General features: G+C 33.3%; 1 protein-coding gene across 2 annotated transcripts in view; it reads left to right on the forward strand.

Moving 5' to 3' along the window:
- Positions 1–25,976, forward strand: part of PSME4 (proteasome (prosome, macropain) activator subunit 4) — an 84,027-nt gene that overhangs the window by 14,515 nt on the left and 43,536 nt on the right. The window contains exons 2-14 of one of the 2 annotated variants that reach the window (XM_004686198.2): positions 513–653; positions 1,286–1,402; positions 11,342–11,386; positions 13,514–13,663; positions 14,660–14,723; positions 15,257–15,331; positions 17,365–17,487; positions 18,901–18,993; positions 19,492–19,757; positions 22,247–22,433; positions 23,180–23,269; positions 24,044–24,108; positions 24,676–24,826. In XM_004686198.2, coding sequence (XP_004686255.1) covers positions 613–653; positions 1,286–1,402; positions 11,342–11,386; positions 13,514–13,663; positions 14,660–14,723; positions 15,257–15,331; positions 17,365–17,487; positions 18,901–18,993; positions 19,492–19,757; positions 22,247–22,433; positions 23,180–23,269; positions 24,044–24,108; positions 24,676–24,826 — 1,467 coding nt within the window. In that variant the 5' untranslated portion in view covers positions 513–612. Of the gene's footprint in view, positions 1–512; positions 654–1,285; positions 1,403–11,341; positions 11,387–13,513; positions 13,664–14,659; positions 14,724–15,256; positions 15,332–17,364; positions 17,488–18,900; positions 18,994–19,491; positions 19,758–22,246; positions 22,434–23,179; positions 23,270–24,043; positions 24,109–24,675; positions 24,827–25,976 lie in introns of those variants that run through there. The other variant, XM_012727519.1, reaches the window with a different exon arrangement.

Genomic DNA, 25,976 nt, shown 5'->3' on the forward strand with positions numbered 1-25,976 from the left:
GCTGCGCCACCAGGGAGGGCCAGCACAAGTAAACTTGTATAGCTACCTTCTTTTGGTCTGTTTACCATTAATTATATTATGACATGCCACTTAAAAGTGGTTTCAGGCCGTTTTAAATACAGCTCAAGCTTGCGTGAACTCTTTTCAGGTTATTTATGACCAAAGCCTAGTTAAATAAGACCATTCAACAATAAGGCATTATTACATAGACTTTTGTTAATACAATGATTCTTTGATAAATCCCTTAAATAAAATCAGAATAGTGCTTTCCTGCATAAAGATGAATGTATATAACATAGTTGACATAAAGGTATTTTAAATTAAGTTGTTGCAGAGTATAAAAGTTTTCTTTTTAAAAATGGAATAATTTTCTATTGTATGTATGTACCACATTTTCTTTATACATTCACCTGTATATATACCTCCACACTGGGCCATTGTGAATAATGCTGCAGTGAACATGGGTATGCCCCCATACCTGTTTTTAAAGATTATTGATTTTTCTCTTGTAGATATATTCGACTTTATGGGAGAAAATTTAGCAAAGAAGATCATGTTCTTTTTATCAAGTTATTGTATGAGCTGGTATCAATTCCCAAACTGGAAATCAGCATGATGCAGGGATTTGCTCGTCTCTTAATCAACTTGTTAAAGTAAGTTAATTTCTGTGGATTTCTGCTAGATTTTTTTGTTTGTTTCTTTAAGAGTTTAGGGGATGAGAGCTAAGTGTTCTTTGCTAAGAACCAGTTCCCAAATTGCCAGTTTTGAAAAACTTTACAGGAATCTTTATAACTTTACGTATATGTGTGAATGTTTAGTTAAAAATCAATTTTCATGAAACCTTCCCTTTTCTCACTCCCATTAAACTGTGGTTTGATTATTTCTTTTATGCTAATTATCTTACCTATATAAGTTGTATGACTCTTGAGAAGATTGAGGGTCATTTATTCATTTGTTTACCCCAAAACACACAGTATACAGGTAGTAGGTACTCCATAGCTAATGTGAGGAAATAAGAAACTTATCAAAAAATAATGGTGCACAAATTTTAATGTCCCCTTTTAATTTTGCTCTGGGATTAGAATAGCAAAATATCTGGTACATTGCTATTTTTTATACCTTGTTCTTCAAGTGAATAACTGGATAGGGAAATGTACACCCTACAGTGGTGATAGAAGCATTTAATAATTGTCCTCTCTATGTAGAATGTGCAGTATAAACACACTTATGGATACATATATACATATGTATTTACTGAGTTTTGCTTTTTTTTAAAAAAAATTAGGAAAAAGGAACTTCTTTCAAGAGATGATTTGGAGTTACCTTGGAGACCACTTTATGACATGGTGGAAAGAATATTATACTCTAAGACAGAACACCTAGGATTAAATTGGTTTCCTAAGTAAGTACTTATATTTGCAGTAATTATCTGGGAGTGCCTGGGGACTTTCAGAGGGTTGACCATAATTGAAAGATACTGGATTGTTAAAGATAATCTCCGACATACACATTTCAATATGCAAATTCTGGGTAACTTGATTCCTGAACATCTTTTGCTCTCTTTAAACAACATCTAAAGTTGCACTTAAGAATTTATCTCAGGTCATTTCTACCAGCTAATATCACATACTGGCCAAAAGAAAGCAAGAGATTTTGGGTTGAAATCATATTTTTGTCACTGAAAGTAATGAGTGTAGCATTCTTCATAATATATCCACACGTGTTTTAATTCTTCAAGTTAAATGAAAACTTCAAGAGGAGCTTTGCATATATTCTAGGGATACTAGTTGAGGACATACAGATTACTGTGATGACTTTTCTTCCAATCACAGCATATTCAAATGAGCAGTCCTTCATTTGTTATTTCCTACTATGTTTAGACCTTAAATCTCTTGATGTGTGTGTCTTCTTGTACGTATATCCAGACTTCCTAGATCTTTAACTTTGTTGTGTTTTGTATTTTACTCTTGAAATTGCAGATTAAAATATAATCCTTTTCTCCTTTTTTGGTTATTAGTGATTTCAGAGTTGACTGCCTTTCTCCCTGTTATTGGAGGTTTTCCATTTGTGATCTACTTCTTAATTTTCTCATCTTAGCATGTTTGGCTTAAAATGCTCATTATTTGTGATTGAAAATTGTTATTTTTATAAGATTTTCCCCTTCAGTTTCTAGTAGTTGTTTCCTCTCATTATCTAGAGTTCTTCTGTCATATACATCAGTTATTATTTTCTGAATAACACCTGTATTTTTCTTTTATAAATTAAATCTTAATGGTTTTATTTCTGTGGTTCTCTCTCAGTTGTAGACATATTTACATTATTTTGTTATTTCTTATAGTTTATTCACTTAGTTTAATCCATGATTAATCCCTTTGACTTCACCTAAGGCAACAATCTGTTATTACACTTAGCATAGAAGTTGTTAATATTAATTACAGTAAACAATGAAATGATAAAAATGGAAAAAATTTTAAAAATGACCACAAGTGATCCTGAACTTAGGCCCTAATTGGCTTTGGACAGTGTTCACAAGTATACTGATCAGAAGTATTTCCTGAAAATTTCATTTGTTCTAACAGGAAATCTATTTCACATATAATATAAAAGAAGCAAAACTCATAATGATATTAAACGATAACAAATATACAGGTGTATGTTTATAAATATTATAGAAATTCAAATTTAATGTAAACATTGTAATAATTACATTTGCATTTTGCTTTTACTGGTTTAGTGAACTGGTTTGGCTGCCCCCCCTTATTTTTTATTTTTTAAGATTTATTTATTTATGCATTCAGAACTGGGATACAGCCCAGAAATGCAAGAGTAAGAGTGGGGAGCAGAATAGGCAGATTATTGAAGTACACTGCTGAGGGGAGCATTGGGCAAGGCAGGAGAAGTCTGCTGCACCATGTGGATCACCTCCAGGGTGGAGTTCGAACTTGCACCTAAACAGTTGTGGACAGCTTCACAGTGCTGAGCTTTAACCTGTTGTGCCACCAGGGAGGGCCCCACCCTTTTTTTTTTTTTTTTACATACCTTTATTTAAATCCTTTTTTTGTTTTAAGATTTATTTATTTATGCATATGAGAACTAGGGTACAGGCCAGAGGTTCAGTGGGCGACAGGATTCACCAGAGACAGAGTGAGAAGCAGAACAGGCAGATTGACTTAGACACATTGCAGAGGGGAGCAGTAGGCGGATCAGGAGATGTCCACGAGGTCATATGGGGTATGCCCCTGGCCAGGGATCGAATTCATGCTGCAGCGGTTCGGTAGATAGTTTGATAGTGCTGTGCTTTAACCTGTTGCGCCACCAGGGCAGACCCTTCAATAAGCCTTTTACTTTATAACCAAGCATAGTGCACTGACAGGTGCATCTTTGCAAAGATAGCTACTTTCTTTCTAGTCCTGTGTGGTCATTAAATAAGTACCTATGGGTTTCCTTTTCAGTAATAACTTTTCCTGAATAAGTTGCTAGATTTGTCTTTCCTCCCTGCACCTTGAAAATATACTTATTATCAAGTTTCTTCCTGAAGTTTCATGTCATCCCTGACTTTACTTGGGACCTTAAACGTTGCAGCACAGCTCTTCTTAGGCCTGTAAAGAAACATTGTCTTTGCTAAGATCTTTGCTTGGTTTAAAGCAGTAGCACTTGACTCCTGCACTTGTTGACCATTAGAAACACAAATAATGCCTTAACCATAAAAGAGAAATAATGGGAAAGTAGTTATTTATAATAAACAACATATTTCAAATGTACAGGAATACTACTGGAAGGAATATTCTAATTCTATTTATATTCAGTGTGTTTAGATTTAAAAGAAAAAACACCTTTTATGTACAAGAAACTGAAAGTGTAACATTATTAGTAGACAGTAAAATAAAAGCTAGTGCCTTGATAAGAATAACAGACCAGACTTAACTATGACAAAACAAGACTGCCAAATTGGGAAAAAAGAAGTATGATAATCTTGTTTACAACAGTAATTCTTTGTGTAATTGTGAAGGATAATATAGTTATGGTAGCACAGAACATTTTTCTGAATGTTATTACACGTGAAAGAAATTGAGGCACAGGGTTAATTGGGAAAAGAAACAAAACATAAAACCATAGAAGATTGTGTAGTAGACTTCTGAGGAGACTGTTAGGGAAAGATTAAAAACCAACAAGTAGTGCTTTCCGGGTGGTTCAAGGGGTTGGGACACAGCACGTGAAGCTCTCCTCAGGCACTGCAGCACAAGTTTGATCCTTGGCCTGGTGGGAGGTGGGGGGGTGGAGAGGTGGTGAGACCCACATAGCTTAGCAAACCTCTTCTGTCCTGCCTTCTGCTCCCCACTCTGTCTCTGGGGAGTCCTCTCACCACCACCCCCCACCTCTGGCCTGTACCCCAGTTTTACATGTATAAATAAATAAATCTAAAAAAAAGCTAACATGTCATACAAAAATAATGTCAGTGTATAATTTCACCAGGTATTTTGCTTTCTTACCACCATATTTAACAAAATTATTCAATTCTGCGATATCTTCATGTTTTGTTTCTTTGCTAATTGCCGATTCAGTGACCCTGGTTTAAAGACTTGTTTTGCAGTTACACATTTGCATGCAACTACTTATGTACAAAATTAGGTATTGGCAAATCAAGTGTTCCCAGTTAGAATTGCCAGGATGGTATGACTTTAAATATATAGATGTATACATAGTATTGGTCATTTATCTTTAAAAACATTCCTCATTCTAAATATACCCCCCCCCCAAAAAGTAAATCAGTGTTCTGAAAGTTATGCTTTGACAGAAAGTTCTTGAACTTTCATTGATACATTGGCTTTTTACTGACAAAGAAGAGTTCTACAGTTTCTTTAAAAAGTTTAACACTGCTGCATTGAAATAAAAAAAATTACAAACACCTCTCTCACCAGCTCGCTCCCCACCCCGGGCCCCCCTGCTTTTCCATAACTAAGAAAGGCAGCAGAAGCTGTCACTATATTAGAAAAACAAGACAACCCAAAGCTAAATGTTAAACAGGGCAGTGTTCACAGCTCCAGCCTCATCTTTGTTTCTTCATCTTCTACCTTTTCACTATCAAACTTTCCTTTTGATTTTTGGTCAGCAATGTCCTTCTCATACTTCTTTAGCTCTGCCACTTTTATAAGGTTGCTTTTCACTGTCACTTAAGTTATTACAATTCTTTCCCAGCTTCTTTGCCGTATCGCCAATATTGAGCTGCCAGTGTTTGTAGAGTTGATCATGGGGCAGAATTTTGAACAGAACAGAAAGAATCCAGGTAGTGACCTCTGGAGGCATTCAGATCCTCCTGGTCTTGATTAACTGGTTCATAATCCTTCATTTCCTAGTCACAGCATACTTCATCTGCCTTTGCTGTTGCTTCAAACTCACACTTTTCTTTCCTCTACATCTCAATGCACTTCTTGGAAAATTTCACAAAATTGATAGGGACCTCTGTTTTTTGTTTGTTTTTTAAATGTTCCTCTGTACATCTGCACAAAGAAGACATATAATGCTGTGGTGCCTTTGGTGTCTTGGGATTCCCTTAAGCCATACTGCCTATATTTTTTTGCCAATCCCAGTAGTTCAGGGAATGCTGCCGAGCACATGATGCTCCAACTGTCCCCATGAAAGATGACTTTAGGGAGGCCCTCCTGGTGGTGCAACGGTTAGGACGCAGCACTGCCTGCAACCACTTCAGTGCAAGTTCAATCCCCGGCCCTGGATGTGATCCACGTGGCATGGCAGACCTCTCCTGTCTCGCCCCCAGTTCTCCTCAGCAGTGTACTTCATTGATTTGCCTGTTCTCCTCCCCATTCTATATCTGGTGAAGCCTCTCACCACCCTTGCACCTCTGACTTGTACCCCAGTTCTTTATGTCTAAATGAATAAACCTTGGGGGAAAAAAAGATAACTTTAGGAAAGAACAATAACTAAAGGTAAAATTTTCAACAAAATGAATTACAGTCCTTTGATTTACATGTTAATTGTATTCCTAGAAGATACTCCATGAAAAGTAAGAAAAAAAAAAACCCCAAATCCTTAGTTAAACCAGTTTTAGGTTGAAACATCTTTAATCTTGTACCACTACTTAATGGAATGTTGAAAAGTTATTGTAATTATTTTTGGCATTGTAGATTAATTCCATGAATTGCAAGATATTAATGTACTGACTTCTGACCACCAACATTTCCTTCAGTCCTCCCATTAAGCAGGATAATTAAAAATACCCATACTTTTCCGATATGCTATGTGTATGTCGTTTAGGGGTTCATTGCATTAGTCACTTTGTATCTTGGCATTCTGCATTTGTATTTCCTGTTTTTAATTCTGTAAGGCCTAGCTCTTCTAGATTCCAAACCAGTATTCCTTTTCTTGTACCAGTGCTTCTCCATTTGTCCATTTAATAAATAGTTCCTTTCTTTCTCCGAGGAAGGTGTTTCCTGAAATTTCTTAGTAGTTTCATTTGATCTTAAACGTTCTTATTTGTAATAGAGTTATTAAGTGATGTTTTCATAAGTTACACATTTCTTACATGCCTGCTAAAATTGATGTCTAGGAAGATAAACTATATTGGTTCAATATCTTGGAGTAATCCCTCGCGGTCTCTATACCGCTACCTTCTGATGCACCTATTATGAAGTGCAGCTGTCTTGATGCAACCTCTTTTAAAATGGTATTGTGTTCCCATTTGAAAGAATGAGAAAAAATATTGGGAGTCTGGAACTAAATTTGTAGGGGCTTTGCATGATGATGGGCACCACTAAAGGACAAAATTAGAAAGTTAATGTTCCTGTAAAAGTAGAAAAAGCTGTAAGAAATTTATCATTTATTCTTTATTCATTTTCTTTTTGGTAACCTTTTAACTGTTATATATAACTTCTTTTGAAAGAAGTACTTGTTGCCTTATTTCCATTGAAGTTACACTATATAGTTATAAAAATTCCTATTTTAAAGGGTTTCAACTTAATGGTTTTGGACTTCTCAGTACATGTCATGTCAGGAATTGAGTTCCCTTTGTTTTTATACAGAAGTATTAAAAAGAAACCAGTTGGAGAGTTATACAGCACTACTTTCACTTCCTTGTTCCTTAAAACTCTTCTGTCCACTGGATTTTTGAAAGGAAATAATCTAAAACAGTTTTAATTTTACTTCTCTACTTAAGGTTCAGTTTAGGGCACTAATAAGTAAGTGTTTGAAGCTGATATAGTGGGGGTAATGTTAGCACTTTTTAAAAAACACTTTATTTCAAAATATCCCTCTTAGAAGCCATGCTTTTGAAATTGGTATTTTGTTTTGAGTATGTTCATCTTAGATATATTCTGACACATTGTGAAAGTTTTGTCAGCTGACTTTGTGTATTCATACTATTTTTAGAATACTATTTTTATAGTCAAAACTGAAAGGTTACTTCATTTGTTAACTGTCTTGAAGTCATAAGCTCATGTGTTTTATGTGTTTGTCCTTGCTGAAAGCACTGCTTAGATAGAATTCCATGAATTTCAAGTTGATTTTAAAAGCTGCATTTTATTGTTTGGGACATAAGTAATTAAATTTTACTTTGCCTTTCTCTTCCTTTTATCTCTTATTTTCCTCAATAGGAAAATCAGAAATTAGATAGGAGTTTCTAGGTACTTGTGACCTTGATACTAGCAACAAAAGACTTTCTTATTGTTTGCTCATAAAAGAAGCTTTTCAGAAAATTCTACTTTATTTGGAAATTAGAAGTTATGTAGTTGATTTTGATCTGTGTCTTTGATAGTGTTTCTTCCAAAATTTGTCTCAGTCTTTATAATGATCTTCCTCTGAAATTGCTCATTTAAAGCAATTGAAAAATACTTAATTCAAGTTGCTCTGATTTCTCATCACTTAAAACAATTATGTATGTTTTCGTGAGGGTGTGTGACTGGTGTTATTAAATTACTTAATAGTTGTTATGCATGCATGGTTTTCTTTTAATTGTAATGAAAAACCAGTGTGAATGCAGCATCACTGCTAAGGCATTCTACTTTATACCTGTCTTATGCCAAAATTAACTATACCCTGATTTTGTATGGAATGATTGTAAAAAAATGACTACTTACTAATATAACTAAGCAACATTAGATTTTTAAGATTATTAATTCATATGGATAATGTTTGACTTAACTTACGGTGAATTTGTTTATAGATTTAGAGAAAGTAGATATAAATGTCAAGTTAAGATGAAAGTACTTCTTAGTAAGCAGTCTACCCTAACCTTACATGATTGTATTTGCTTTTTAGGAATGATCTTGTCTTTGTAGTTAGGGAATGCCAAGGAGGTAGGAACTATAAACCCCTAGGTGTATGTACATCCACCACGTTAGTAACCGGAAGTTAAAGCTTTGATTTTTCTTCTGACTTCTCTGCTGCATGTTTGGCATTTATTTTACTAATGTCATCATAAGAATCATAAGGAATATTGTCATAAGGGAATTGTAGCCCAGAGAGGAAAATTCACACTCATTTGTTGAAACTGGGACAAGAGCTCACAAACTAGGACAAGAGCTTACTTTTTGTCCTAATAAATAGGATGGTATTTGGAAGAGGACTTCCCTATTTCGATTGATTTCCTAAATGATAAGTTAATAGTTACTCAGAGGCAATAGAATTAATGTAAAAGCTGAATGAGCACAATATTTTAGTTCTTGCAGAGAAAGAAAATAGAATTTCTTTTGGCTAAGTATGAAATCGTAATTGTCGTTAGCATTTTTTGTGCTTAATTCTGGGCTAGATAACTGCTTTCTTTGTAATACCTCATTTAATTTTTGTGAACTGTCTTATGAGGTATAGGTATTTTTTTTGCTCTTAGATGGAAAAATTGCAGCTATTGTAATATTGTACTACCAGTAATTAACAGAACTGGTATTCAAATTTAGATCTTAATATAAGCCCAAGCTATGAGCCATTACAAGATATACTGTGGCTTTCTTTTCAACTTAACAAGCCTTCGCTTAAGAGAAAATAATAAGAGAATGGGAAAACTCATCCAAAGCTTAGTCCCTCTTTAGATCCCTTTTGATTAAAACAAAAAAAATGTTTTGAATTGTTATCGATTTAGTGTTACAAATTTCCAATCATTGGAGAAGTATGTAGTGATTATTCACTCCCTCTAAAAATTAGAGAAATGTAGTCTGGTAGCATCTAGCCTTAACCTTTTATTTTATTTTTAAACAGAAACATTGTTCCCTTCATCTTGAGAGATTACAAGAATCACAAAAGGTCACTATACAGATATCACAGGTTAGAGAGATTGTACCCTTTTCTGGATAAAGAGCATAAATCCCATGGCACAGACCTTATATATGAGGAGGGGTTGAATTGGCTTTATTGAGATGAACTAAATCACATTCTCTCATACCCTATTCCACTAATGAGTGAAGTGACAGCTATCATGCTTCCTATTCTTTTGAAGAGTGAAGGGAACCAAGAAAACTTGCAACAATGCAGCCTTTTATGACTTGCTTTCTAGAATCTTTTTTTTTTCATATCAAAGTATGTTAATAAAATAGAGATGTTATTCTGAATAACAGGTTTCTGTGTTGTGTACTCAAATGAATCACCACAGAAACTGTAAAAAAATAAGTGTAAAATTAACATGATCATAATTTTCAGGAACTGGGAGAATTATAGATATCTTCTCCTTATTGCATGGACAGAAAGTTTATCATTTTAGAATTATCTTCTTAAAGTCTGTATTTAAGTTGATCTATTCAAAATTTAGTGTGCAAACTAGATGGCTTTTTAAATCTTACCTATTAATGCTATAATTTATTTCTGAATAGAGTTCTTTAGTCCACACTAAAAGCAGATCCAAGTATCTGTGTCTTTTATCACACACAAAAAATGTATTTTGAGTATTATAAATAAATTAAATAGATAAAGGTAAACATATGGGAATACAGCCTAATTATGAGCACTTTGGAAATCCCCGAAGTAATAATCATACTTATGGTCTTCAGGAAATTTTACATGTAGCTGGAAAGAAGTTTGCCCCCTTTTTTTTTAAACTAGGAAAACATATATTCTCTAAACTCAATTCTTAATTCTGTGTTCTTAATTGCTTACATTTTATGTGGGGCGGGGGGTGGGGGGAATAAAACCTCTCTTTGATAAACAGAGAAAATATTCCATGAGGGCTTTCTGGCCATGTGTTCCTCTTTTTATTTTAGAGTTATTTCGTGAGCTGTATTCTGGATTCCTCTTCAATTAATTTTTATCTTGAGTAATTTTGAAATTAAAGAGGATTCCTGTGCTCCAAGCAATTAAATTATAGTTTTCTCAATGTTATATTATTTGTGAGGAGTTTGGTTTGTGTTATATTTTGGAATTTCTTTGCAGATTAGTTCTTAAGTTTTCAGAGAAGTTGAATAGGTTTCTGGACTTAAGAATTTCAAGCAGCTTATTGAGATTGAGAAAGTGTCAAATGGAAGCAATGCCTGAAAATTCTCCCTTTCCCCCATAATTTATTTCTTGAAATTTGGGTACTTGTTTTATTTTAACTTGTATATATTGTACTGTAAATAGTCACACATTTATTTTAAAATTCTATTTCAAAATTACCTAATGCTCCCCTTTGTGTTGTCTATTTGCATCTGACCCTTTTTTGACTATGGTCCAATTTGAAAAACTTAAATATATATTAGGGTCATATGTGTTTAAATCAGTACACTTTGGCCTTTCATTAAAACAAAAATATTTATTATAATTTCATATTCAAATATGTTCTACTATAACTTAAGCCACCTACAACTTGGAAACAAGTTCTAACTTTTAATACTAACCAGCTTTCATAGTAGCTGATCAAAAAGATGGCTGTTACTCTTTGATAATTGTTGCTGACAATAAGTAGCTTGGAGGGTTATAGAACTCTTTTAACAATTGGTCATGGAAAGCTAGTGTCTGGATGTTCTGATAGAACATACCAGATTCTAGTATGTTTTTTATTTGTATTTTGTGTAAAATTAAAAAAAAATAAAAGTCAGTGTGTGAATTTTTAAGCCACTGGGGATACTTCTTAGTATTGATAAGTATGGTCATTGCTCCCTGTTTTGTAATAATCAAAAATAATTTATCCTTTTCCCAGTTTTCTTTCTTTTAGCATATAGCAGAGAATAAATGAGGGTAAAGGAAGAGTAGAATAAGGAGTTTGTGCAGTTTATCTTATTTGAGAGTAATCCTATTTGAAAGAGAAGAATTAGTAATTGCATGTGCATAGATTAAAAGTATGAACATATCTTAGAGATATTTGTCAATTGAATTTGAAGTGTTCATAAATCACCAACCTAATTTATCAAATGACTTTTCCCCCCAGTTCTGTAGAAAATGTTCTCAAAACACTTGTGAAAAGCTGCCGACCGTAAGTAGTTTCTCAATTTATAAAGTTTTTTGTTTCTTTGGGCTTTTCTCATTTTCAGTGTACTTTAATAAGGGAATTGAAGGTGGTATATATAGTTTCTGACATTGTGGTATTATTAGTCACTGAGCACAGCATTTTTCCAAACCTAATTTTTTCAGATGTCATTTATAAATTTAGAAAATTTTTAAGTGGTGTGGGTGTCAGTCATCCTTTATAAAGTAGGAACACTAATTTGTGTTTAATCATCTTTATTTGAATATTTCCCTATAATTTTATTATTCAGATCAAAAATATTTTCAAAAAAGAGCATTGCAGAGTATTGCATTAAAATAGGAGTAGTAAGAAAGGCTCCATATTTTTCCTTAGTATGTTCCTTTTCCATAGAATATTTGACTTTATTATTACTATTATTTAATTACAATAACATTGGTTTACAACATAGTATGATATTCAGGGGTATAGGATCATATCTCCTTAGATACATGTCACCACACCATACCCAAAACCAACACACCTGTAGACCCCCACTATGTTGGGCTTTAAAATCCCATATTCTGATGCTTACAGATGAATATGTATAGAATTTAGTTTTATTATTTTTTAAAGATTTATTTACTTATGCCTACAGAAATTTATTTATGGGGTACAGGCCAGATGTGCAGGGACAGTGAGTGGATTCACCAGAGACAGAGTGGGGATCACAACAGACAGATTGACAAAGTACACTGCTGAGGGGAGCAGCAGGCAGGTCAGGAGAGGTCTGCCGTGCCATGTGGATCAGCTCCCTGGCCGGTCGGGGATCGAACTCATGCTACATTGGCTTCTGAGAGCCTCATAATGCAGTGCTTCAACCTGTTGCACCACCAGGGAGAGCCCAGAATTTAGTTTTAATTAATGAAAGTATAGTTGTATGTGCTTAACTATTGTTATTGTTAGTAGACTATTCTAAGACTACTTATCTGCTATAAATCAGTGGGTCATACACTTTGTGACATGAATTGAAATTATTTTATAAATCAAATATTTGTTACTGATCTGTATACCACTCAGTCTTAAGCAAATGTCTCTGTGATAAGAGATCTAACCTGAGTCACAAGCTACCATTGAGCCAGTGTCATTTTGTGCTAGGCATTTAAACTGATGAGTCTGTTTCTTCACTAGAAACTTGATAATCACTAAGGCATTGACTTGATTTCAGATACTTGGGTAATTCATAGAAGTGCCAATCTTTAATTTTGGATTACTAGATTAACAGTTAACTGGAAAACTAGGGAAGAGTATTAATATGTAAGATTTTTGAAGGCATAATATATTCTGCTTTTTTAAAAATTCCAAACTGTTGGAATTCAACAGAAGTATTTGGATATGTAGTTTTATTTTTTGTGTAAAAGAATGGAGTATGATTCTAGTGAACATATGTATAGATAAAATAGGATCAATAACAGTATGTGGGCCAAATCACCGTGTATATTTAAAACAGTTTCCTAACATTTTTTACCAGAACCAAATCAAAATTTCTCTTACTTACTGAATATACTTTTTATTTTGAACCCTTTAATGGTAATCAGACATAGATCCTCTTTATCTATTTACTTTTATTTTCCATGCTTCAGATTTTAATTTTCTAAATCTCTACCTTGGTACACTCCTACTCATTTCATATTATTATAGAATATTAGAACCTTAGGCCTAGATATTTTAGTCTAATTCTCTCATATAAAGGAGGAGTCTGTGACCTAGAAGATTAAATGATAAAATGTCTAAAGTTGCCTGGAGGTGACTGGACTGATGTTCTCTTTCTCACTTAACTATCAAGTTCTTTCTATAGCCTGGATCCTACATGACATATTGCATAGCACATAGGAAGGGAAACTACAACCACTTGTGTTTAAAGGATTTGACTGACTTTTCTATTTTATCATCTTTAAAGCATTTTTCTAAGTCTCATAGACAAGGAAATTTATGGTAGGGTATTTATTTTGGAGTTGCAAAATTGTATATATTTCGTAGGCTTACTTGTAGTGTGTGCATATTTTATGAAACCTAGTCTTTTCTTGATTAATCATATATTCAGCTGTAGAACTTTTAGTCAAAGATCAGATATATGAAAACATCTTTCTTTATTAGATATTTTCCAGCAGATGCTACAGCTGAGATGCTAGAAGAATGGAGGCCTTTAATGTGCCCTTTTGATGTAACAATGCAAAAGGCCATCACTTATTTTGAAATATTTCTTCCTACCTCCCTTCCTCCAGAACTTCATCATAAAGGTTTTAAGTAAGTATTATGTATCTTTCTTGACAATTTCTAGAGTACAGCAGGAAATACAGATATGTGGGCACAAGTAGAAAGTATTAATAAGTTGGGGGGAAAGCTTTACTAACTCAGCTATGCTAATTTTATTACACTTTAAGTAAATGAAAGGCAAAACAAGCATAAGATTGTAAGTAAAGAGGGAAAACATTTGCAAAATAAGTTGAGGACTTTGAAGAAATTTATATAGAATAATGAATTATATGTATTTCTTTCTAGGATTTTTTAGTAATTTTTTTTTTTGCTATATCTCATCTTTGCACCATATTTAAAAACTAATTTTTACTGAGATACTCTAGGTTTATAAAAACCCTATAAATAAATTAAATATGGACTGAAAACATTGAAAGGTGATAGTAATTATCTCTATTATGAGTTCTTGCTCTCTTTTACCCCATGTTTTCTATAGTAAGATGTCAAATCAAGACATTTTATGGCTTTATATTTATGAAAGTTTTTGAAATTATAATTTTTTAACATTGGCAAGTAGTAGTTAATAATGCTCTTAACATTTTCATTCACTGCCTATATATCTTTAAGATAGTTTGCTCACTATAATTTAATTGCACCTAACACTTAGTAATTCATTTCTTTTGTGGAACTTGTACTATACATCTAATTTAATGGCGTAATTACTGAATTGGCTTTAAGAAAGTAGAGGGGAAAACATTAAAAGAGAAAGTCAAGAGAGAAAGGAGAAACATGTAAACAGTTGTTAGTGATGAAGGTTATTTAACAATAGAAAAGAAGGTAGATGAGAATACTCTTGGTAGCATAAATAAATTGTAAAGGAAACAGTCAGAAAAAATAGTCCTTTGTTTCATTAGGTTTATACCTTTCATTATTTTTTCTAGGTTGTGTAGTTATCAGTAAGGATAGTAGATTTTAAAAGTACAGAGGACACCTGGCTTTGACCACTTGTGTAAATCACTTGCTATTCTTAACATTTTTCTTCTTCAGACTTTGGTTTGATGAATTAATTGGCCTTTGGGTTTCAGTGCAAAATCTCCCACAGTGGGAGGGGGTAAGTATTCTTATTTTTTTCTCCTATACTTACATTTTAGTTTGGAGATAAGTGTATAAGAACATTGGATAAGTAATTCCTTAGAATTAACTGTTAGTGTTATTGTGATTAATTTCTTTTTAATTTGCTATATTGAGACATTTTTTAATTTTGGCTTTACTAATATAGAGACGTATATAGCTATATATTATGAAATGCATGAAGAGTAAGGTCATGTTTGCCTCCTTTTTTACTCACTCACATTGTGCTTGATACTTGGAGGATATTTTTTACAAACTTGTTGAATTAAAATTTCTTCTACAGTTTGCATTGTTGGTAATACTTTGTAATTTCCCTTTTTATAAGCTTTTCAATTTATATTTAATTTAACCAAGTTGACAAATAATTTTTAAATGGAGATTTTATAAAACTAAGTCAATATACATTAAAATTTTTTAATAATGACTGTGGGGAAAAGTGGGTAAGGGATATGACTTTGACTCTTAACTTGAAAACAAATGTATTTACTTACAGTATTTGTTTTTTGCTTTTAGCAACTAGTAAATCTCTTTGCTCGATTGGCTACAGATAATATAGGGTACATAGATTGGGATCCATATGTACCAAAGGTAATTAATATTTGATCATATACAACACCATTAATATCATTTGTGTCTGTGAAAAGTGTTTCATCTGCTATTCTTTTTTATTTAATAATATAATAGTTTATTTTTACATCAGTTTGTGCCATTTTCCATCTCAGTTGTAATCCTCATGGGCTTCCCATCACCTTATCACCCTTGTGCCATCACCATAGTCCTGTGCACTCCCTCCCCCACCATTTTTTGTTTTTTTTTTAAAGATTTATTTATTTATTCATACAGAACTGGGGTACAGGCCAGAGATGCGGAGGGTGAGAGTGGGGAGCAGAACAGGCAGATCGACGAAGTACACTGCTGAGGAGAGCAGTGGGCGGGTCAGGAGAGGTCTGCCTCACCATGTGGATCTCCTCCAGGGCAGGCGGGGATCGAACTCATGTGGAAGTGGCTTAAGCTTCTTAGTGCAGTGCTTTAACCCGCTGCGCCACCGGGGAGGGCCCTACCCACACCATTTTTTATCTCATTCCCTATTCTACCCCCATAAAATGTCTCTGGTACATAGTTGTTCATTATTATTACTTTTTTCTTGCCTGGTCCCATATGCTCCTGCTATGAGTGAAACCATCCAGTATTTTCCCTTTTCTTTCTGGCTTATTTCACTAAGCATGATCTTTCCCACCTCTATCCATGTTGCTGCAAAAACCACTTTTTTTTTGTTGCTAAGTAATATTCCATTGTATATATGGACCACATCTTTTTAATCCAATCATCTACTTCTGGGCATTTGGGTTGTTTCCATGTCTTTCCAATTGTAAAATAAAGCAGCAATAAACATGGGGGTGCAGGTATCTTTTTGAATCAGTGTTTTGTGTCTTTTGTGTAGATACCCTAGGAGTGGGACTTCTGGGTCATATGGCCCATTTTTAGCAGTTTGAGAAACCTCCAGTTTTCCATAGTGGTTGTACTAGTTTGCATTTCCACCATCATCTGCTAATTCTTAACTCCACATAAATATATATTTTTGCTATTAATAAAATATTATTTAAAGGGATGGATAATTTATTTTCAAACAGTAATTGCACCATATCAAGGAATCATAAATATGTGATTTTAGTCTTACCTATGTAGGACTTGAACTTTAAGTTTTACAAAGAATTTTAGGGTGTACAAAGTATACTATTCAGGCTGTCATATATTCATATCTTTCAGCAAGTTTTGTGTATCTGTTCTGGAATATTCTCCACTCTTGTATCATATTATATACTTTCCAAATGTTCCTAGGTGCAGTATTCTTAATATTATGCCTTTGATATTGCTTTGCTTGTATAGAATCACCTATGTATAGAATCACCTTCAGGGGGGCTGGATCATATGGACATCCAGATGATGTTGAGGAGCAACAGAGGCAAATTGCTCTTTCTGTGCTTGTGCAATTTACCTCTGTTGCTGGCCATTAGAAATTAATTAAGGAGGAGTAGTAGTTTCCCCTCACAATTGAGCCTCCTATTGTGATGATGAAATTTAAAAATGTAAATTCAATCATATTAAAATTCAATGAAATTACAGACCAAACTGCAAATTCTTAGAAAAAAATCAAAACAGCTTTAAATTGGGAGGGGGGGGGGAACAGGGGGGTTAAAAATCTAATTTTTGAGAGAGAAGGTAATCCCCTACATGGTAATTACATTTTGTATCTCCATGATATGTAATAAGAACATAGGAAAAAATGCTTTATGTGCATTTAACAGGACAGAATGTCAAAATATTTCATGTTTAATTGTAGTTATCTGTGGTTTGTCTTTTTACATTTATAGCTCATTTTTTGTGTTTTTGGATGTATGGATATAGTTGCTTCATAGTCATATGATTGTGAATTCAGTTACATTGAAAATTTTCTGTAGATGTTTATAGGTAATTTGAATAATAAAACAGATTACCAGTAATGTACTTTTTAAAAATTTTGTCAAGTAAGATTATATCCAACTCTATATATAGCACTTAAGTGATTTAAGAGTTTTCCCTTTTATAAATATTTATTTTTAATTCTATTTCTCTTTTTAAAGATATTTACAAGAATTCTGAGAAGCTTGAACCTCCCAGTGGGAAGCAGTCAGGTGTTAGTCCCAAGATTTTTAACAAATGCTTATGATATAGGACATGCTGTAATATGGATCACTGCTATGATGGTTTGTAATATATTATATTTGTTTTACATAATTCATGTAAATTTTGTGTTAAGCATACAAATATTCTGTATAATCAAAAGTCTCTATTAGGGTCACTTGATTCTTTTGTATTTTCTAATGTAGTAAGCTTATGTTTATTAGACTCAGAATGGTAGTCAAAATGTACAAGTTATAAATCTCTCTAGCCAATAGACCTTAAAAATAGAGTCAGAAGTTCGAGAGATTCAGATTATCTGTTACAGTTTTACAGGCTAGTAGTCAGAGGGGCTTTCCCACGGTCAGATGATAAAAGGTTCTGCAAATGCTCACTAATGTTCACATAATACATTACATTGAACATACTACCATTTTCTGAATTGTCAGTTGTATTGCTTGCACTTCTGTCTACTTGAATTAATATTTTGTGTTCGATATTTTTCTGTGTTTGATATTTTTCTCCCATGTTATGTTTTTTGATTGGTTGTTTCTGTGAATAATGCAAAATTGTTGAGAAGTTTAGTTCTTAAATTTCACTGTAAAAGGAAAATAAAATTCAAGATCCCCCTGTTTTTTGCATTAAAAAAATTTTCTTTGGAGTAAAAATTTGTGTGTTTACTGTCTGACCTAAGCAGTGAGTTGTAGCTTGTTTTCTAAGAGCCACAGAATTAATGACTAATAACAGCCTGATTTTAGTCAGTGTTGCTGTTCTCATTGGCAGCTTCATTTTCTGTTAAATGTTGAACATGTTTTTAATATAATGTTGACTATAATAAAATTTTAATGATGATAATAATGTTAGAATTTTGAAATTTTTTATGACATTTGGTATGGAATTATTATTGGTCTTTTAATGGCTGCCCTATTCTAGACTGGGAAACATGAACGTGGATTTAGTTCATCAGAAGATATGTTCCTAAGTAACACACCATTCTACCCAAGATAGTCTTGAGATGAGATTTAAGGCCAAATTGTAGTTCATTATTCCCAGGACCTTCAATTTATTTGTGTAAAATCTTAACCTCTTCCTTTTATACCTTGAGAAATTCACTTCTCAGATCATTTAAGAATTGCTTTTTTATGCCTAATGTTACCTACCACTCTTGGATATTTTAGGTTGACAATGTTAGTGAAAAAAGATTTGACTATAGAAGCATAAAAGATATTGTTATCCTAACTGAAAGCCTCTTTTTTGAACTTTCTAATTTGATTTCATTAATTTACCCTTAATTTTTAGCAGAATGCTTTCACTTGGTTAGCATAATGTTTATTGGAGAATAGTTTTTGGTTCTTATTTAAAGGTTAGTCTTAATTTTTTTGTTAGTGGGATGAATATGTGCTATATTAGAGTGTTATATGTAGTCTTGGTCATGGCAACCCCTTCAGTTTCATAATGAACTGTGAGTTTTGAAATTTTTACACTTTTTATCTAAACAGGGTGGACCAAGTAAGCTGGTGCAAAAACACCTGGCTGGTTTGTTTAACAGCATCACATCTTTTTACCATCCTTCAAATAATGGGCGCTGGCTGGTGAGTACGTTCATTTTTCATTCTAGCGTTTGGAGTTTTTAAGATAATCTGATATATTTTCTGTCCTTCATATAATTTGATTGTGTATGATTGAGTTCAAATTAAGTCATTGTGTTCGTAGAATATATACAAATAAGATTATACTGGTATGGGAACTGGTGACAGAATGACACATTCTGCATCAAAATGATAACAGAAATGTCACCAAGTATGAAATGATCTTTTCAGTTTTATTGTGTTGGTGTTTTAAGCTTCCTGGTTGAAATGTCTTTTCATGTAATGGAAGATTCACATAATGCTACAAATTTGAAATAAGGCTTTATTAATTTGGATAATTGGTAAGAGTATGTTAGTCCATCTTGTTATGCTATGTGGGTCTTTACAATAAGATAAATTGTTTTTTTTTTTTTTAAATCTACTTGGAAGTGTAGGGAGGAACCATGAATATCTATGTGTGAAATAGAATCCACCTGGGACTTTTTGCTTCTGTGTCCCCAGAACAAGTTAATGAAACTACTTCAGCGGTTGCCAAACAGTGTTGTTAGAAGATTGCATCGTGAAAGATACAAGAAGCCTTCTTGGTTAACTCCTGTGCCTGATAGCCATAAACTTACTGATCAAGATGTTACAGACTTTGTACAATGCATTATTCAACCTGTCCTCCTGGCTATGTTTAGCAAAACTGGTAGTTTAGAAGCAGCCCAGGCTCTGCAAAATCTTGCACTCATGAGACCCGAGTTAGTAATACCCCCTGTACTTGAAAGGTAAGTGTATAGCTTTACATGTTTTCTGGAATCCTAGCTGTGGATCTTGATGAAGTGTTTATTCTTCTGTTCCGCTTGGTTCATTTTTCTTCTTTGTATTATATTGTGTTTGTTTTCCTAGAGAAAAAGCAAGACACTCTAACTTAAGGATTGGCAACTAGATTTGTTTTTTGATTTAGTTGTTTGACTTGATAAAGGGTTACTAGAGAAAAAAGAAAGTTGAACTAGATAAGCTTTTTGGACTGTTTGTATGCACATTTTATTCACTCAAGTTTAATAGTCATTAGTTAAGGTCTGGCTGTTTTATCAAAAGATGAGCATCACTGTTGGTAACATGACTCTGATTTTAGATTTCTATTGTTTCTTAGAATCAGTGATTTAGAAGAAATTTAGTTAAATTTATTACTTTCTTATTTGTGTAAACATGTTGATTGTCTTCCACAATGTATATTTTGTTGCATTTATTTATTTTGTCTATTGATACAATAAGAAAAATAGTTTTCCATTTACCTCGTTAACCTTGTCACTGTGTTAGTCTGGTATGGTTCCTAAATGTCAGTGTTCAAAAGCAAATTACTTGAGCTTTCTGTTACTCCTCTATTTCCTGAACTTGAGCCTTCTCTAAGAGTGCCTTTGTCAAGAGTAGAAGAATAGGCGCTTTAGAGCTCAGAAAAAACTAGCAATTTGAGTTCTGTAAAACTCAGCTTTGTCCAAGGTCCGTGGTGGAAGAACGCAGACAACAACCTATATTCTGACTCACTTTTGAGAGAGGGTAATGGTTCACATACACTTAGAGAAAGGGTACCCTGTTAAAGATCTTCACCTAATTGGGTCTCTGTTTTCCTATAAATTTATTTTGTTAGCTCTCTCCCTTGCCCTCATTTCCATAAATATTCAAGTCAACTAATTACATCACTTTCCCAACTGCTTTTATTCTTGTGAGCACACCTTGGGGCACTGAAATTTCCAGCATGTAGAACTTAATTAGGGAATGGAATTGGAAAGTTTAGGCAATTGCCACTGTGTTTGCAAGATTTAGTGTTATTTGCTCTTTCACTCCTTGGGTTTGCAGAAGCTAACAGTCAGGGACACGTCCCTTGATATGCTACTTAGGAGAGACTGGCTTCTGAGGGTGACTTCTGCTATTTACAGTTAAAATTTGATGGTGTTTTAGAATTTCTTTATTTCCCCTTTGTTTTTCTTTATTTCAGTGTTTTCCAGCTAGTTATCACTTAGTGAAATAAATGTTTAATAGCGGGAACAAAGCTGATAAATGAAAGTACATTTACCTACCTCATTTTTACTTCTCAGTTTTACAACATTACATATCATCATGTTGAATGATATGTTTATTGTCAAAATTGGCATAGAATGATATTTTCTGAAAGTTTTAATTGTAATTTTCTTCTGTTTATAAGTGACATGACTTTGGGGGTGGGAATTTTTCTTTTTTCTTTTTAAGATTTACTTAGTTATACGTACATAAATACAGATGTGTAGGGAGTAAAAGGATTCTCCAGAGACAGAGCGGGGAGCAGAACAGGCAGATTGACTGAAATACACTGCTGAAGGGAGCAGCAGGCGGGACAGGAGAGGTCTGCCACACCAGGTGGGACACCTCCCTGAACTCCGTGCTGCAGTGGCTTTGTATAGCTTCATAGTGCTGTGCTTTAACCCGGTGTGCCACCAGGGAGGATCTTAAAAGTATTTTAAAAAATAGAAATGTAAGCAAATTAAAATATTTTTTTCATCTCATAAAGACAATGTCTATTAAAAAGTTTGTTATATGTTTTCCATCTTAAAAATAAGAATTAGTTTGGATTTTATAAATCCTTCCTTCTGTTCACTTTTTACTTCCCTTCTTTTCTGTGTAAGACTGCATCTTAGATTTTTTTTTTTTCCCAGTGAGTTTAATGAAAAAGAATGCTTTTGGCTCTTAGTGATTCATGATTATATTTATCTTAATCCTCACATCTTCTCTTTTCTCTCACCTCCCCCCCCCACCTTTTATTGACTCTATTATCAGGAATTTTCTCATGCTTCCAATAACTGATTTCCAATTATTAAAAAAAATCTGCCTTTTAAAAATATATATAAAATAGAAATTTTCCTTGAAAATGGAAAACGGTGTCATTGTGACTTACCATTCCAAATTCTAATAGTTACTGACCATTAGATTATATTAGATGCATTCCTAGGTATAGAATGTCAATTAAGATAACTAAAGTAGTATAAATCTACCTGTTTATGTTCTGTGGAATTTGCATTTGTAAGTTGTAAGGTGGCAGGGAGTTGGGGAACATGCAATAGTCTCTGTGCCTTTCCTTTATTTGTGTGATTCTGTAACTTTAAGCACAACATTCACCCAAAATATCCCAGTAGCTACAAACCTTTAAGCCAAAATGCAATTTATGAGTTTAATATATTTAATGTGTCATGTTTATTTACCTGTGATGGAAATTTTTTAAAATTCTATTTTCAAACTATAGAACATATCCTGCACTAGAGACTTTGACAGAACCTCACCAGCTCACAGCCACTTTAAGTTGTGTAATTGGAGTAGCCCGCAGTTTGGTATCAGGGGGCAAATGGTTTCCTGAAGGTCCAACACACATGCTACCTCTGTTGATGAGAGCTTTGCCTGGGGTGGATCCAAATGACTTTAGTAAATGCATGGTGAGCATTTATGATTCTGCATCTAAATTCTACTTGTGTAAATGGACATCCTGTTAATTTTTCTTAAAATATTGTACTTGTATTAATGGACATCCTGCTGATTTTTCTTAATATACTCTTTAAAACATAGTTCAATATAGAGTATATAAAAGGTAGCAGAATTATATCTGTAGGTGCCTAATTTTAGATCTGTGGACAGTTAGTTGATCTACATGATGTCTTCCTTCTTAAGTAATTTGCATTAAACTGTGTGCATTTAACAGTCATATGCTGTTTCCTAAGCAGAGATGTTAGAAATGCATGTGATCCTTTATATATCTCTTCATTTACAAAGTTTGATTATATATAAAATCTGGATTCCACTTGCACACACTTTTTTTTTCTGACTTACAACGTTTCTATTTTCCCTCTTTCCTAGTCTTGAGATTTTTACATTAGTGTATTCTATTTATCCTAATTAACATTACTTTTTTAGGTAGGAGGTAAAGGAAATCCTCCTTGGTTGTAAAAAATTGGAAAACTTGATACTTGAACCTAACAACTATGAAAATTGTTACTTTATAACTAAAGTACCATATAAATGTGAGGAACCTTAAAATGTTTAATGCTAATTAAATTTTGAGAATGTGATTGTGGGATTTCAAGACAGTCTCTTTTGTTGCTTTATGATAACATAGGGTGGGTACACTTACAGCTTTTAATTAGCATTATGTTATTAATAGTAAATCTTTTGTATCTTCACACAGATTACATTCCAGTTTATAGCAACATTTTCCACTCTGGTGCCTTTAATAGATTGTTCATCTGTGCTACAAGAGAGACACGACCTCACAGAAGTAAGGATGATTTCTCATTATAAGAGAATTGGTTAACTGAGTTCTGAGTCTTATTTTACATGTAATATTTGTTAGTTTACAAAGCACTTTTGAATAGATGCTAACAAAGTAAAAATTTCACTTTGTGCCTAGAAAGATGTAAATGAAAGACCAGGTCTTTACTGGTAAGATAGTTGCAGAAAACCAACCAAATATTCAAAAGTAGAACATTTTTATAAGCTATCCTTTAGTGGTGTATACTTCAGGGTTTGGTTTTTTTTGTTTTTTTTTTTTGTTTGTTTGTTTTTTTTTTTTGCTATTTTGTTGTTTTGTTAAGCAAAGGTATTCCAATTTTGTCTTCCCAACTTGTTTCATTAGGAGTAAATTTGTTGGAGGGGATAGGCTTCCAATGAAGAGAAATTTTCTTCCTTATGGTCTGTTCTTTTGTAATTATTTTCTTTGTTGCAAGTGTGTTACTATTTGACTGATAGCATTTGAATGTTCAGTAGTAGAAGATCATTCTTACACACATAAACCAGCAGTTTGAAAAGTAATTGAAAATAAAAATGGCTGCTTGACTTTTCTTTTGGGCCCTTATAATATTGATTTGATTACATCTCATTTTGCTTCCTGAAAAATAGTAGACCAGAGGTTCTAAATGTGATAATGCTGTTCTTTCTCCTGGTATGTGATGATTTAATAATGTAGTCCTGCATCTAATTTGTAGGCCAATAATTGAGATAGTTGAGAGGAATAAAACAAAAGCTATTCTAATTTAACATTGACATGTTATAGGTGGAACGAGAACTTTGTTCAGCCACAGCTGAATTTGAGGATTTTGTCTTACAGTTTATGGACAGGTGAGCATGTGCCCAGACATACCCCTTTATCTGATGTTTCAAAAAGTGACTGTTCTATAATAGCACCTTAATGTCTTTTCTGTAGGACAACCTGTTTTTTTTTTTTTTTAAGATTTATTTATGCATACAGAACTGGGGTACAGGCCAGAGGTGAGGGGTGGTGAAAGGATTCACCAGAGACAGTGGGGAGCAGAAAAGGCTAACTGATGAATACACTGCTAAGGGGAGCAGCAGGCGGGTCAGCAGAGGTCTGCCCTGCCATGTCTCTGGGGCGGGTGGGGTTTGAACTCATGCTGAAGTGGCTTTAACTTCTTAGTGCTGTGCTTTAACCCACTGCACCACCAGGGAGGGCCCAAGCCAACCTGTATTTTACTGCTACTTAAAAGTTAGGGGATAGGTAAGTGATTTGCTTCTGTTTGCAAAAGTACATTTGATTTGTGAACAATGTAAGAATTAAGTAGCTATCTAAGTACTTAAGTAGCATTAACAGTAGAGCTTATTTGATCATCACAAAAATGTTAATTCAGTTTGTAATTACTAAAGTTAAACTTTATTTGGATCATTTAGATGCTTTGGACTTATAGAAAGTAGCACATTGGAACAAACAAGAGAAGAGACAGAAACTGAGAAAATGACTCACTTGGAGAGCTTGGTTGAATTAGGTCTGTCTTCTACGTTTAGTACAATCCTCACACAATGTTCCAAAGAAATATTTATGGTAAGAGTGCATTGCTGTAAAAAAAATTAGCTTTCAATCTTGTGCTTCTTTGTTTTAAATTTGAAATTCAGGTTACTTTAAGTGTATATGGATCCCAGTTTATCCTTTTTCATAATTAAGATTTTGAAGTTATACATCCAAACCTCATTACTTGCAGGTTCCAAATTTGCCAGTTCACCTTCTCATTTTTAATTTAATTACTTCTGAAATGTGTTTGTAACACAAGCATTTCCAGCAGATGTATAAAAGTTGCAGAAAATTTGAGCTGCTGATGTTCTAGCTGAAGTCAAATAACATGAAGTCAAATAACATGCTTTTTTTCTTAAACTCATACTGTAAACAAGTATCCTTTTTTGCACCAATTTATTGTGAGGTTTTACACATTTTTGTGTTTTCTGTAGGTGATTCTGCTGTTTGAAATAGCCCGAAAGAGAGAAGTGCTATAGTGTCTAAACATAAGACAATTGTGTTTGTGATGATAATAAATATATTTCATTCATGCATTCCTTACCTGTTGACCAGGATACATGAGTTAAAGAATTAATTACAGTGCCTCTAAACAAAAACATAAAACCAGATTATATATTCATCACTGGAGGCTTGTGGAAACTTACTCCTTTATTTCTCCAAGAAAAATGCTTCATATTTTTTTGTTAATTTAAGGTTCATAGTACTTTATAAGACATAACTACTACAAATAACAAGAATCAGTTACATTTTTTTAATTTACAGTTAAATATTATTTGGGAGAAAAGCTTTGAAAAGTGTCTATACTAAAGTATGATAGACATTAAATCCTAAATAAATAATCTGACTGTATTAGATAAGCAATAACTTGCCATCATTAGGCATCAGTACTCATTTGCTATTCATTGCTGTTAGTTACAGACATTATGATCTTTAAGAACACATTTGTTCTCTCTTCTGAGATTATCACTGCTTAATAGTTTATCCTAATTAAAAGCTAAACTGCCTTGTAGCTGAATGAAATATTTGCTAAAATTATTTTAATGTACAGAAATTATTAAATATTCTTTTATACCAAAATCTTTTGAAAGAAGACATTTGATTTGAAAGTTGTATGCAATTTTCAGGATTATTAACCCATCTAGAGCTCATTCTTTGAGCAATTAAGTTAAAATCCTGTGAC

This window comes from Condylura cristata, unplaced genomic scaffold (assembly GCF_000260355.1).
Source record: "Condylura cristata isolate star-nosed mole 26May11 unplaced genomic scaffold, ConCri1.0 scaffold00020, whole genome shotgun sequence".
Classification (NCBI taxonomy): Eukaryota; Metazoa; Chordata; class Mammalia; order Eulipotyphla; family Talpidae; genus Condylura; species Condylura cristata.